The sequence below is a fragment of the Myxocyprinus asiaticus genome, chromosome 49 (genome assembly GCF_019703515.2).
Source record: "Myxocyprinus asiaticus isolate MX2 ecotype Aquarium Trade chromosome 49, UBuf_Myxa_2, whole genome shotgun sequence".
In the NCBI taxonomy this organism is placed as follows: domain Eukaryota; kingdom Metazoa; phylum Chordata; class Actinopteri; order Cypriniformes; family Catostomidae; genus Myxocyprinus; species Myxocyprinus asiaticus.
The window spans coordinates 8,313,224-8,328,315 of record NC_059392.1 but is presented as its reverse complement, the minus strand read 5'-3'; the positions used below and the strand labels follow the sequence as shown (position 1 = coordinate 8,328,315).

The 15,092-nt window shown below is 39.8% G+C and overlaps 1 protein-coding gene across 2 annotated transcripts in view; it reads right to left on the bottom strand.

Moving 5' to 3' along the window:
- Window positions 1-15,092, bottom strand: part of LOC127438592 (roquin-1-like) — a 44,213-nt gene that overhangs the window by 18,909 nt on the left and 10,212 nt on the right. Inside the window, exons 3-17 of one of the 2 annotated variants that reach the window (XM_051694285.1) lie at window positions 14,599-14,719; window positions 13,945-14,184; window positions 13,688-13,863; window positions 13,335-13,535; window positions 12,110-12,242; window positions 11,745-11,863; window positions 11,536-11,648; window positions 7,733-8,020; window positions 7,391-7,578; window positions 6,902-7,284; window positions 3,431-3,604; window positions 3,187-3,330; window positions 2,244-2,451; window positions 1,610-1,694; window positions 1,425-1,515 (exon numbers count right to left, since the gene is read on the bottom strand). In XM_051694285.1, coding sequence (XP_051550245.1) covers window positions 1,425-1,515; window positions 1,610-1,694; window positions 2,244-2,451; window positions 3,187-3,330; window positions 3,431-3,604; window positions 6,902-7,284; window positions 7,391-7,578; window positions 7,733-8,020; window positions 11,536-11,648; window positions 11,745-11,863; window positions 12,110-12,242; window positions 13,335-13,535; window positions 13,688-13,863; window positions 13,945-14,184; window positions 14,599-14,719 — 2,664 coding nt within the window. The remainder of the gene's footprint in view (window positions 1-1,424; window positions 1,516-1,609; window positions 1,695-2,243; window positions 2,452-3,186; window positions 3,331-3,430; window positions 3,605-6,901; window positions 7,285-7,390; window positions 7,579-7,732; window positions 8,021-11,535; window positions 11,649-11,744; window positions 11,864-12,109; window positions 12,243-13,334; window positions 13,536-13,687; window positions 13,864-13,944; window positions 14,185-14,598; window positions 14,720-15,092) is intronic. The other variant, XM_051694286.1, reaches the window with a different exon arrangement.

The following is a 15,092-nucleotide window of genomic DNA, read 5'->3' as shown; positions in this document are numbered from 1 at the left end:
CATGCGTTTGGAAGCACTGTAGAGCTCCTCGACCACCACACCCAAGCCTAAAAACTACATAACTTTTTGATTTTATGCAGGTCTGATGTGTGTGCCAAGTTTCTTGAGTTTCCAAGCATGATGAATGGCTAAACAATGGGTGAATGCGCTAAAACTAAAAATAATAATTGTGAAAAAAACATTCCAAAAACAATAGGGCTTTAGCACCTCCTCGGGCCCTAATAATTGTGAAAAAACATTCTAAAAACATTAGAGCTTTAGCACCTCTGATGCTCGGGCCCTAAATATAATGCTTCATTAACATTTTCCAAACAAGGCCTTCCACAGTATAAAGATAGAAATGCACTAAAATAGCACCAATTTAAGTAACATTAAAAGTTTCCCAAAGTCTAAGTGGGAGGTTGTCTAATTGAAAGAACTAGTTCCCACATATGTTGCATATTCATTGCAATGGGCATTAAATCTCTTAAACTCTCATCCTCCATGATATTAATCTGCTGGTAGACTGTGGCTATCCACTTTCCTACAGCAATCGTGAAGCTGCGCTCATGATTCATGTCAGAGCATCGACGCTTGACTCTAGCATTGAACTTTGGACTCCACATGAAAAGCAGACAAAAACGTCTCATATCAGTTTTGGTGATAGGTAAGACTTGACGTACTTCTGTGGTAATTAAAATGTGCCTTACATAGGCTGAAAATTCTTGATTTCTTTCACAAGTCCCATCTGGGCTTGTTTCATACAACAAATAGCATTAAGAGCTCCTTTCCCAATCATTTTATCACTGACACTGAATCACTGCTTTGTGTGTTGTGGTGTGTCCATCAGTGTAATGACTCCTAGCAGACACAAAGGTTCCCCCTGTCCAACAAGTGTTTATGCTGTATTAATGGTAAATGCGTTAATCGCGATTAAGCTAAATTTGAATTAACCACATGCGTTATTGCATTAATTCTGACAGCTCTAGAAATGATTTATTCCATTCACACCAAGCCTGAATTTTTGGGATGAAAAAAAACGTGCAATAATATGCGTTTAAGACGAAGCAATACATCTCTTCGACCTCTTTTACACAACGTTGTACTGCGTTGATCGATATTTTTTTTCATTCTGATATTGTTCATTTTTAATTATTTGAATATCGAACAATTAATCTAACAATCTAATTAATGTCTAATAGTTTTTAAGAGACTGAAGACAATGACAAATTTTTTTCTAAAATACTTTTATACATTTGTGTTATTTAATTGGATCGGACGTGGTGTAAACAGACCTTTAGAATAAGGCCAATTCCATTACAATCTGTTTTCAGTTTGCTAACGTGATTGTTTTCTAAAGTTTGTGCGCTCAATGCATAAATGTAGCGAAATCAATGCGTTTAAAATGGAAACGCATTAAGTTATTCATCAACAGAGAGTCTAACCTCCAGGCCACGGCTCTGTTGGCTGATCTGTTGGTTGACCTGTTGGAGCTCCATCCTCAGTTGTTCCCGTGCCTGCACTGCAGGGGACAAACTGAAACAGCAGAATGAGAAAGAAATACTCACCATTTGCTAATTTAGGACATGTAGAATAAAACTATGAGAGGACTATGGACGAGGCAATATACCGTTCACTGAAGTGTCCCTGAGATGTTTGGTGCTGCTGGTAGGATTCGCTACTCCACCCACTGTGGTTCCCATAGGTGTAGTCAGCTAAATGAGCAAGAAAAGACAACAATCATTCAAAAACACTGAAATAATCTTGCAGTCCCATTAGCAACAATATTTTTGCTCAATTGGTAATATTTTCAGCTTAACACATTTTTTAAACGTTTAAATCCATTTCACAGAAATCCACAGAAATCCAAGTCTGATTCTGCAGATTCTGTCTTTAGCCGAGGCAAAATTATAATTTATAATTATAATAATAATTTTTATTTATCACACATTATACATTTGCACATATACAGTGAAATTCTTTTTTTTTTTTCACATATCCCAGCTAAGCTGGGGTCAGAGTGCAGGGTCAGCCATGATACGGCGCCCCTGGAGCAAATAGGGTCAAGGGCCTTGCTCAAGGGCCCAACAGTGGCATCTTGGCGGTGCTGGGGCTAACCCAGAGCCTTAACCGCTGAGCCACCACTGCCCACAAAAACCCGACAGGTGAGAATCAAAATGATTAGTTCATTGTCATTGGAAATTAAAAGGCATCTCAGAAATGTCAGTTCAGCTGCATTATATCAAGCTGTAGTAGGATTTTACCAGCAGACGCAGTATGTTTGGCAGAGTTTGGCAAGGGTGGCATTGGACTGTTTGGCGGGTAGCCCGGTTTAGATGTGCGTGAGATGGCTCCAAAGCGAGACACGGTCGGCAGGGAGCCAAAGGGAATGATGGGGTCATCGTCTTTGACGTCTCTGCGTTGAAGCTCCAAGCCGTGCGCTCTCAGACCTTTGCCTTTTTCCACATTCTGCTGAAGAAAAAAAATTAAAAATAAATGTGTTTACAATTTCAATTAAATAGTTGTTTTATTGCCAAAAGAACTGAATGGAATATATCTAACTTTATTGTTCGGTTATCTCAGAACATGTATATAATCCAACCTATTTCATTGAATAAGCTTAAGCCATCAACAAATTCACTGCTCCTCTGTAATATATTTTTGGCCTTTGGTTTGTCAACAGTATGATTAGTACAAAGTAGACAGAATAAACACTGATAACCTTTTGTACTGAAATGCCTACTGTAAACACAGCACAAATTTGAGTGTCTGGGAGAAAATTTAACAAAATCTCTTTGTAATGTGAATTCTTTCTCTTAAAGTCAGAGTTTTATTGACTATCAATATTGACATTACAGCTTAAGGGCATCATTTACAATGGGAAATATACATTTTATGAAGGAAATGTTAGTGAAGCTTGCCCATGCAAAATGCTAGGGTGTTGTGGGTGGTTGCCAGGGCATTGCCACGCAGTTGCTAGGGACTTCTGAGTTTTTTTATTGCATTGCTATGCAGTGGCTCAGGTGCCTCCTTCAGTGTATGTATATAGATTTTTTCCACCCGTCAAGTGAAAGACACAAGTCCGATCGTTTATAAAGTAATAGCACATCTCTCAACAAACAAGTAGAAAATATCACATTTAGAACTGCATGAGAATATCCAAACCCACACTCTGTGTACTCATAAACAGGCAGATCACGAACTTACTTCCATGACGTTCATGCCCTCTTTGGACTTCATATCCTTGCTGCCAATGTAGGAACTAAAGGTGTCACATGACCAAGGCGAATATGAGGCAGTATAGTCCGACTCCCGGAAATGTCCAAAACCATGGGAGTTCTTCTCCATGTACTGCAAATGTTATGAACATAGCCCATTTATTAGATTAGCTGGTAATATTACCAAAACGGTACCATCCCTTTTAGATTGGAGAAATATTCTTCTAGCTTACATGGCTTTGTGCTCTCATGTCCTGAGGGTAGCTGGGGTCGTAGGTGTGCGAGAGGGATGATGAAGAGCGGAAGGATGGATGCGAGACAGCCGTTCTCTCCTCCAGCTGGGCCATGATCTCCTGTCTGCGACGGTGCAGGTAGTCTAAGGAGGATTGTGCTCGAGTGTAGGCATTCTGGGAAAAGAACAAGGGCACATTAGCAGGTTGTGTCTTCTTAGAGGTTGAGACTGACTACTTAGAGGACTACAGTGGCAAGAAAAGTGTACCCTTTGGAATTAGCTGGTTTTCTGCATTAATTTTTTAGAACATGTAATCTCATTTTCATTAAAGTCATAGGTACAGACAAAGCACAATGTGCTTAAGCTAACAACACACAACCAATTATAATCTTTCAAGTCTTTATTGAACACATCCATTAAACATTAACAGTGCTGTGGAAAAGTAAGTGAATCCCTAGTCTAAAGATTACAAAAAAGCTAATTAGAGTCAGAAGTTGGCAAACCTGGCATCCAATTAATTAAATGAGATTTCAGAAGAATTGTTGCTTTGCATGAAGCTATAAAGGGTTACAAAGTTATCTCAAAGTGCTTAGATATTCATCTGTCCACAGATAAGCAAATCTTCTATAAATGGAGACAATTTAGTACTGTGGCTAGTCTCCCTAGAAGTGGGCGTCCAGCCAAGATGACTCAAAGGGCACACCGCAGAATGCTCAATGAGGTAAAAAAAGAATCCTAGAGTGACAGCTAAAGACTTGAAGGAATCATTGGAATTCGCAAGTTTATCAAGATATCCTACAGAATAATGTCAGGCTGTCTATGTGCCAACTGAAGCTCAGTAGAAGTTTGGTGATGCAGCAGGACAATGACCCTAAACATCGAAGTAAATCCACTACAGAATGGCTTCAAAAAAAAAGAAAATCCACATTTTGGAGCGGCCCAGTCAGAGCCTAGACAATAACCCAATAGAGATGCAGTGCAATGACCTCAAGAGAATCTTTTACACAAGACATCCTAAGAATATGGCTGAGCTGAAGCAGTTCTGTAAGGAAGAATGGTCCAAAATTCCTTCTGAACGTTGTGCAGGTCTAATCCACAGCTACCAGAAACACTTGGTCGAGGTTATTGCTGCCAAAGGAGGATCGCCCAGTTATTAAATCCTAGGGTTCACTTACTTTTTCCTCAGCACTGTGAATGTTTAATGCAATGTTTTCAATAAAGACATGAAAGATTATAATTGCTTGGAAATAAAGTTTTAGGATTTCGCAGGTGCGATTCACAGAAAAGGGCTAAATAGTTGATCGACTTGTGATGCGCGAATGGCTTGCACGTGTAGCACGAGTCTCGTCACACTTTAATGATGTTTAGCTTCCTATTCAGCTGATGAAAACACAGTGCGTGATCATGAGGAAGGATTACACCAAAGATGTACATTGGAATGCAGGTGCAAAAAACTTATATATATATATATATATGTAAAATGGCTCTCACTGTTGCTTGCATACTAGTGATTAACCCTCTGTGTGATTTTGATAAATGACATAAGAAATATTTAAGATTCCACACAAATTCGTGATCAGTAATCAAATAAGCAAATTTGTAACATTAACTGTTAACTCATTTTGTACAAAAGGAGAGGCTTTCTTTCATAAAAGCACTTTCACAAGATGCTCTGTGAAAATTCACATGCAAGATTTTTCACATGTGGGTTTTGCACAAATTTTTAACTCAAACCGTTATGCTGATAATTTGTAATGAAAAATAAAGGATTAAAATAGAAAAATGCAAAATAGGAACATTTTCACAAGTGGACTCATGTTTTTCTTTGGCGCGTCAGCACAGCCATTGATCAGAAAAAAAAAAAAAAAAAAAAAAAAAAATGGCACTCCATGTCAAAAAGGTTGCCGACCCCTATTCTACTGCATTGTGTAGGACTGAACGATCCACTGAAATAAGAGAATGCTTGTGGTGATGCGTATAAGCGCCTGAACAGTCAAATACATTTTAAAATTCTGCCAAAATGCCCGTCTTGGTGAAGTATTCATGTAAACAGTGAGTTATGTCTAAAGTTAACATAAACAGTGGGGGAAAAAAGAGGATTTGTAACAAACTGTTAGACTTGTAAGTATAAATGTAAGCTAATAGACCTGCTGCTGTCCAGAGTTTCATTATATTAATCAAACAACCAGAACAAGAAAATGAGAAAACTCGCTGCTCTTGACTGGATAACTTTAGTAGCTTTAAAATGTATTATAATCATACAGTGACGACCAGTAGTAATTTCATATCGCATTTCATTCTGAATGTTTACTTGAATACTTGAAACTGCTGTTAAATTTTTTTAAAGCTGTTAAAATAAGCAGTTTTCTTAATTTTTATTTTTTATTCTGCCATTTTTAATCTATTTCTATTCATTGCTGTTTACTTTTTTACTGATGGTTCACTAGTCTTGAATAATTACTTGAGAACTTTAAACAATTCTTACATAGTTAACAAATTAGTGTTATTATTTGTTGTGGTATTGAAGCTGGTATCAAGAATTGTCTAATTAAATTACTGACTCCGAATTTTGTGCATTGTGACAATGTATCATAATACACCAGACAAGTCACTTTTTTACTCGGACAAGTGAATAACCAATTTAATTTACTTACACAAGCACGTGACAATGCTTACTGAACTCACTGAATCAGTGTTGTTCAATGTTCAAATGACAGTGTAGCTAGCTACAGATAGACCTTTGCAATATTTTTTTTAAATAAATGTAAAAATTAAAATGTTATAATACAAATAAACTACATAAATAATATAGTATAAAATAATATAAATTGGGGGTGGGAGGGGCGTTTCCCCCCACTGCAAGAGCTGAATTCTGTAGGAAACACATTTTATGACCAATTAATGCAGAAAACCAGCTAGTTCCAAAGGGTTCACATACTTTTTTTTTTTCCCTCCCATTTTCTCCCCAATTTGGAATACCCAATTCCCAATGCGCTCTAAGTCCTCGTGGTGGCGTAGTGACTCGCCTTAATCCGGGTGGCGGAGGATGAATCTCAGTTGCCTCTGCATCTGAGACGTCAATCCGTGCATTTTATCACGTGGCTTGTTGAGCGCGTTACCGCTGAGACCTAGTGCGTGTGGAGGCTTCATGCTATTCTTCGCAGCATCCACGCACAACTCACCACACGCCCCACCAAGAGCGAGAACCACATTACAGCGACCACGAGGTGGTTAACCCAATGTGACTCTACCCACCCTAGCAACCGGGCCAATTGATTGCTTAGGAAGCCTGACTGGAGTCACTCAGCATGCCCTGGATTCGAACTTGCGACTCCAGATGTGGTAGTCAGCGTCTTTACTTGCTGAGCTACCAAGGCCCCACCACCACTGTATATTCTTAAAAATATGAGTAAATGATTACAGAATTTTCATTTTTGGGTGAACTATCCCTTTAAGCAAGTATGAATCTTACCCTGTGGTAATTCCTGATCTGACTAGAATGGTTATAGTTCTCTGTGGCGTATCTCTCCTGAGCTGATTCTGGAAGGTATGGTGAAGCGGTGCTTTGGGGCTGGAGGGGTGGAGGGACGTCCAAAGGTGCTGGACTCCTCCTTATCATCTCATCACGTGGGGGAAAAGCTTGGGAATGGGGGTGGCCTGAATAAGCAGGGTGGCGGCGGTCATCATGGTGTGAAGGGTATCCATAATGGGAGCTGGAGGATGGGTTGGAGTACTGGCGCTCTGAGGCATAGGAGCTGGGGTAAGAGTCCTGATATGGTGCTATGCCTGGTTCTGAAGGTGGAGCAGGGTGGCGGCTGTAGCGTGGGTGGCCTTGGTGGTGGGGATAAGGATTACCTGTTGAAATGAGGAAAATAAAGTCTTTTTAAACTTTGTAAAGCAATACAGAAGTTCAAAACATAACTTGCTGTGTTGATTCAAAGAAAAATATTAATTTTAGTACCTGCAGCGTACTGAGAGGACTCATATTGGGCGGAAGGGGGTGGCGCTCTTGTCTCAGGGTAGTAATGGTCAGGCTGGTGTGGTGGATACATGTGGGGAACAGACATGTGCTTCTGTCCAACTACACCATCACCTGCCATCCTAGAGTGGGGGTTCATGGACATCCCTGGTTTTGGGACAGGGTCCAATCTGCAAATCAAGAGAGAAAGTTTTTTTTTGTGCTTGCTAAATGGTTAAAAACGCACTTTTCAGATATTTTTGTTTAATGATCACTAAACTGACTGACTTTATTATTAATACTATAATACATTCAACTACTTTAGTACTATACTGAAAAACTCACGAGTCTGGAGGTGAGCTGGGTGCACTGAGGCTCCCAGGGTCCATTTTTCCGAGCTTGTGGGATGGGTCGTAAGACGGATCTGAGCCTCTTGAAACCAGGTGGGCAAGAGTAGACCCAGGGCCTGCTGGTAGGAAGCTGTTTGCGATGGAAGTCGACTTGTGTGGCAGTCCGTCCATGGACAGGATTTCCTCAGGCAACAGACCTGCGCCAAGGTCCATCTCATTCAGCTGGGTTAGGGACTGGCTGAGTTGACGATGCATTCCAGAACGTTTATTCATCTTACGGTATCTGCCATCAGAGAAGAGAAGGTGAGGCTAACGGTAATACAGAGCACAAGTTTATGCGTTAGTTTGTGTGTTTTAACTAATTTTGCACTAGTTTCTTTTAACTAGTTTTGCACTAGTTTCTTTTAACTAGTTTTGCACTAGTTTTTGTTTTAAAGACCCCCTCCAGTGAAAATCAAGTTTTTAACCTTGTTTACATGTCCATATGGTGTTTTTTATATGCTAGAAGACATACATGAGTGAAATCAGCAGTCAACGCCATGGTTGAGCATTTTCGCCTTGGAACTGCAGTGTGCCAAAGACAGTCTCAAAAATACGGATTCAGACAGCCAGGGTTTCATACGTCACAAACCTAAGGAACCAATCCTTTCAACTTGCAGGATGGGGCTCTCCATATCAATAGCATACGCTATGGCAAAGCAAGGGGTCTCAGGAGAAGTCAGGTGTAGCTACGTATTGGTTATTTTGCAATACATGTTCTGTTTTCGGATGCAAAGTTGCGAAAGGACAAATGGTGAGCCTTCATGTATTACCAAAGGATCTGAAAATCCAAGATAAATGGGTGCAGTTTATTTGGAAAAATTGTAATGTCTCAGAATAACTTCCAGAGAAAACTCTGGTTTACTGTAATCATTTTACAGAGAACTGTTTTGAAAATTGTACCTAAAAACAGATGGGTTTTGCCACAACTTATATTGAAGCCCAACGCGGTTCCATAAATTTATTCTGGGGATACAGCAAGTATGAGCCAACACGTTGGTCAACCGGTAAGATTCTTTTTCTTGTGTTTTATCCGTTGACCGTGTCCAACAAATCTGCAGTGTGCTAGATAAAGTTAGCCAATGTGAGCATGCCAAGTTACATGATGATTCATGTCAAACGCTGTCAGGAAATTTTGTATGGCTTGGATATGTTGACGAAGAAAGTTACGGCAAACGTTACTCAAAACATATACATATTTTATATTACGATGTTAGTTATGATGAACTATATACATTTCTCCAGAGACTTTCTATGGTGTTCAAAGCATTTCTTCCTAACGGCGCATCTGGGTGTTTATCTTTACAAGGTATCTAACTTGTCAGAGGTGGCGAACGGGAACAATGTTTGTCTAACATTAGCAACACATTTTCAGCTGTTTGATAATGTAATCAAGCTGAAGGATCATGTTATCTATTACTGTTATGTAACTTAAGTTTTTAACGTTGTAGAGAGCAATACATAAAATACATTACCATTGTGATACATCGACTTGTAGGCGACCCTGTACAATTCGCTCTTCTTCTTTAGAATCAGTTTCTGGTTTGAACATTTATGGCTGAATTACTCCAATTTTACCACTTGCCATTGTGTAGCGTTTAGTACTTTTACAGTGAACAGAGTTGAAGGTGAGAGGGTAGCCCAAGCTGCAGGCGAACGGTGCAGGGGTGAGTGGAGATGGAGGCGGGGACTAATTTGCATATTCATAGCTCCTTACATACTAAATAAGGCAAAGGTGCAGAGTTATATCTAAGCCATTTTAAGTCATGAAAGGATTATTTTCATGGAAAAAAAACTTTAAAATTCTGATTAACAAAGATGAGTTTTTAGGGGTTAAACCAGTGACTGGAGAGGGACCTTAACTAGTTTTGCACTAGTTGCTGTTTTATCTAGTTTGGCACTTGTTTATATATTTTACCTAGTTGTGCACTAGTTTGTCTTTTAACTAGTTTTGAACTAGTTTGTGTCTGGCCAAAAAAAAAAAAAAAAAAGAGTTGCCGTTTGGATTTAAATAAGCAGATACTTAAGAGCCTATGATTGGATCATCATTGCAGTGATTAATATGTTTCAGCAGGCAACAATTCTTTTAACCCTAACGGATGCAGTGTGTAGCTTCTCATTTCTTAAACGACCATAGCGGAATACATATCCCGTGGTCGTGGTAAAGATGTTACTGAGTTTCAGAAGGGGCAAATTATTGGCCTGCATCAAGCAAAGAAAACAACTGAGATTGCTGAAATCACTGGAATTGTGTTAAAAACTGTCCAACACATTATTAAAACCTGGAAGGATAGTGGTGAACCGTCAGCTTTGCAGAAAAATGTGGTCGGAAAAAAATCTTGAATGATCGTGATCGGAGATCACTAAAACGCTTGAAGTGACATCGTAAAAAAAATCAACAGTAGAACTCACGGCTATGTTTAATAGTGAAAGTCAGAGCATTTCCACATGCACAGGGACGAGAACTTACAGGATTGGGACTAAACAGTTGTGTGGCCACAAGAAAGCCACTTGTTAGCGAGGCTAATCGGAAAAAACAATTTCAGTTTGCTAGGGAGCATAAAGATTGGACTGTGGAGCCATGGAAAAAGGTCATGTGGTCTGATGAGACCAGATTTACCCTATTCCAAAGCGATGGGCGCATCAGGGTAGGAAGGAAAGTGCATAAAGCGATGCACCCATCATGCATAGTGCTCACTGTACAAGCTTCTGGAGGCAGTGTTATGATCTGGAGTTGTTTTATAGGTCAGGTCTAAGCTCAGCAACGTTATGCGGCAATAAAATGAAGTCAGCTGACTAACTGAATGTACTGAATGACCAGGTTATCCCATCAATGGATTTTTTCTTCCCTGATGGCACTGGCATATTCCAGGATGACAATGCCAAGATTCTTCGGGCTCAAATTTTGAAAGAGTGGTTCAGGGAGCATGAGCAATCATTTTCACACATGAATTGACCACCACAGAGTCCTGACCTTAACCCCATTGAAAGTCTTTGGGATGTGCTGGAGAAGACTTTAAGGAGTGGTTCGACTCTCTCATCATCAATACAAGATCTCGGTCAAAAATTAATGCAGCTCTGGATGGAAATAAATGTTGTGACACTGCATAAGGTTGTCGAAACAATGCCACGACAAATGCGTGCCGTAATCAAAGCAAAGTCCAACTAAATATTAGACTATGCAACTTTTTTTTGGCCAGGCAGTTTAGATTTGCACTCGTTTATGTGTTTTAACTAGTTTTGCACTAGTTTGTTTGGTAACACTTCACAATAAGGTTCCATTGTTAACATTAGTTAACTACATTAGTTAAACTAACAATGAACAATATTTTAACAGCATTTATTAATATTGGCTAATGTTAATTTCTACATTTAGCAATACTTATTTCTATGTGTTAGCATTAGTTAATGTATTATGATCTAACATGACCTACAATAACAAGGAACAATTGTATTTTTAGAAACCAACATTAACCAAGATTAATAAATGTTGTAAACATATAACGGTCATTGTTCATTATACCTAATGCATTAACTAACGTTTTGTGGTAGTTTGTGTTCTGCTTATTTTTGCATGTGTGTTTAAACTAGTCTTGCACTAGTTTGTATTAAAAGATTTGTGTATAGATTTGTGCTGGTTTGTGTTCTGCCTTGTTTTGCACTTTTATTTTAACTAGTTTTGCACTAGTGTGTGTTTTAAGTTTTATGCTAGTTTGTGATCTGCCTAGTTTTGCACTTTTGTTTCAACTTGTTTCTTACTTTTCCAGTTCTTCCTGCGAGTGGGCAAAGGTGCAACTTGCTCCGCGAGGGCAGCCTCCTTTCTGTTTCATGTCCCGGCACATGTAGGTCTTGTATTTGCTGTGCTGGGGTGGCTGTGGAGATATGGGGATATGCTTGCTCACATTTCTATTGGAGTTATTTAAGTATGTGATCTGTGCGGCTGTGACATAGGCGATGTGGTTACTGACCTGCTGCTGATCACTTCCCTTCTTGCTGTGGTTCTGGATGAAATCCACCAGGCCGTGCACCACTGTCCGCACTGCTTCCAACCCTTTGGCTAGCTGCTCCCATGTGGGTGCAGGGGCATCTATAAGTACAAAAATTAGGCACAAAAAATTCAGGATTTAAGCCTATCAATTTATACTCTGTACATAATTGTTAATATAAAATAAATCAAATATAATAAAATACACCAAATACACAATGTATTTTTATTATGTAAATAAATATATTTACACTTAGTAATGTATTTTGTGGAAGTGCCCAGAAAGATATGAATACATGACTTTGTGTTTACTATGTGTGCGTGTTTGTCATAAGCAAGCATGTGAACCTGGGCTGGGGTCAATGTCGGCCAGCAGTTCCAGATGGGGTCTGAGGCGGTTGAGATTGGCTGGATCTCCAGTTCTCTGCAGGGCAATGGTGAGTTCCTGTACGCTCTGAGCAAACGATGCTGGTGTCTGCAACTAACAAACACATTACCACAAACACATACTTTACATACTGGCATGACAAAATCAACAAGTATGAATACGTTTTTATGTATGAAGTGGAGTTTCATTTTCACTACATCCTACAGCATTCTTTCTCTATGCAGGGAGGTGTGAATGAAGAATGGAAACACATAAGAGCCAAAGGCATCTTAAAATAAATTCTATGGCACCACCTAGTGAGGCCTTAAAATACTACCCAGAGAACAATATGAACATGACCAGTCTGAGTAATTTAAGCTATAATTCCCAAAAATGTAATCATGAATCATTCCAAAATGTGTCTCAAAAGCTTCTGTTGTTTAACAGTTTCTTACATATAAACATTTCTTCTTAAATTTAGTAACCCTACATTAAAAATCCATAACAATACTTAAATACATAATTTAGTAAGCTTTCAAAGTTATTTAAAACAGCGCCAACCTGCATCTCAGAATAGCATTCTGAGATGATATTCTTCTCACCACAATTGTACAGAGCGGTTATCTGGCTGGCACCAACAATCATGCCACGGTCCAAATCATTGAGATCACATTTTTTCCCCATTCTGATGGTTGATGTGAGCATTAACTGAAGCTCCTGACCCGTATCTGAATGATTTTATGCAATGCACTGCTGCCACATGATTGGCTGATTAGATAATCGCATGGATGATTGTTGGTGCCAGACGGGCTGGTTCGAGTATTTCTGTAACTGCTGATCTCCTGGGATTTTCATGCACAACAGTCTCTAGAATTTACTCCAAATGGTGCCAAAAACAAAAAACATCCAGTGAGTGGCAGTTCTGTGGACGGAAATGTCTTGTTGATGAGAGAGGTCAACAGAGAATGGCCAGACTGGTTCGAACTGACAAAGTCTACGGGAACTCAGATAGCCGCTCTGTACAATTGCGGTGAGAAGAATATGATCTAAGAATGCTATTCTGAGATGCGGGTTGGCACTGTTTTGGTGGCACGAGGTGGAACTACACAATATTAGGCAGGTGGTTGTGGCTGATCGGTGTATATTAAATCAAACTAGTGAAAAACATATTACCGTAAATAAAACTAATAATTTCACCATACATACTTTGTCTATAATGGACTGCATGTGGGATTTGTGGGACTGGTCCCCATACAACAGAGAGGACCACTGGTCAGGAGCAATCCTCAGTCCACCCTCCATAGCAATCTGAACAATCTGAGAGTCATGTTCTCTCCGAAGAGCCTCATATGTGCGAAACTCCTCCTTCAATTGCATCAAGGAGGAATCCTCATCACGTTTGGTGACCTGAGGTAAAAAAAAAAAATTTTAAAAAAAAAGCATACACTTACTAAGATATGCAGGAAATTACATATTTCTTCCACTTCTATCAAATAAAGATTTCCAAAAAATCTGTAACAAAAAGAAGCATCAATAATGTAAAGGAAAGGCAGAGGCACCTTGAAGCAGGAAGCCCTGTACAGGAGCTGAACCACGTGTCCAATGCTGGTTTTTGAGGCCTGAGGGAAACGGGGTTCAAGTCTTTGGACCACAAACAGGACCAGAACCTTCCGTGAGAGGGCAGAACCGTCTTCCAGAGCAAGCAGGACTAGTTTCAGTGCCTCTTCTTGCATGGCTATAGAACAGCAAGAAATTGATTAGCTCCCACATAACAAATCACCTGCATAAAGTAGGTAAAACATTGCCTAAGCATTACCAGGGCCGAGGAATTGGCAGCCCCTGGCTCTGACAGCGGCCCACAGGTTGGAGGAGAGCTGCTGGGGGTTTTGGTGCTGCAGGATGAGTTCAGTGACGGTGCGTTCACCCAGAGATCGAGCCGCCCGCATGGCCCTGATCCGGCCCTCCTCCTCCACCAGCTGGCAGTGCACTAGAGTCACCAGCTTCCTCTGCATGGGTCTGCTGAGCACGCTCTGAGCGGCGCCATTCAGCCCTGCACCTGCATGGACCAAGATGAACAACAATCAAGCATCAACAGTGATCCTCTGTGTAAAGGCCGGTCTTAGATTTTTTTTGCACTGAAAAATGCCGTGAATATTATATAACTATGTTTGTTGGAACAATATGCACTAGTTTTCCTGACAAAGATGACATATCTCGGATTGAAGTCCACACAGAATTTCAGTTAATAAATCTTTTTGTTTGGAACTATGTTTAATCTGTAACTGTGGAGCCACTGTTCGATCTGTAACATGGCGTTACATTTCTCAGCTACCAGTTGAGCTTAACGAATAGTTAAGAAAAACCATCTGTACATAAAAAATGTTTAACCACTGTAAGTAAGTCACTTGATAAACGCTTAATGAATCAAGGGTAAATATTGATATTTGAATGTAATGAAAAATGCAGAGACCTCTGCTATTGCTGAGGGGTTTGAGATAGAGGGCCAGATCCTCCACACATGTGCGGGACTCCTCATAGTGCTTGATGTCCTCACCAGCTGTCAGTAAGGTAACAGGTTGAGGACTGGAAACCTGTGGAAGAAAATAAGACATTATATTTAACGTTCCATATTAACATTTCCTGTACACCTAAAAATAGTTCAGACATCTACAGATAGTTCTCGTGCATCTATACATAGTCCTTGTACACCTAGAGATAATTCCAATACACCTAAAGAGTATTCCCGTTCACCTAAATATCATTCTCATACACCAATAAATGGTTCTTGCACACCTATAGATGATCCTTATACACCTAGAGATAATTCCTATACACCTAAAGAGAATTCCTGTACACCAATAGATGGTTCTGGCACACCTATAGATGGTCCTTATACACCTAGATATAATTCCCATACACCTTTAGATGGTCCTTGTACACCTAAAGATAATTCCTGTACATCTA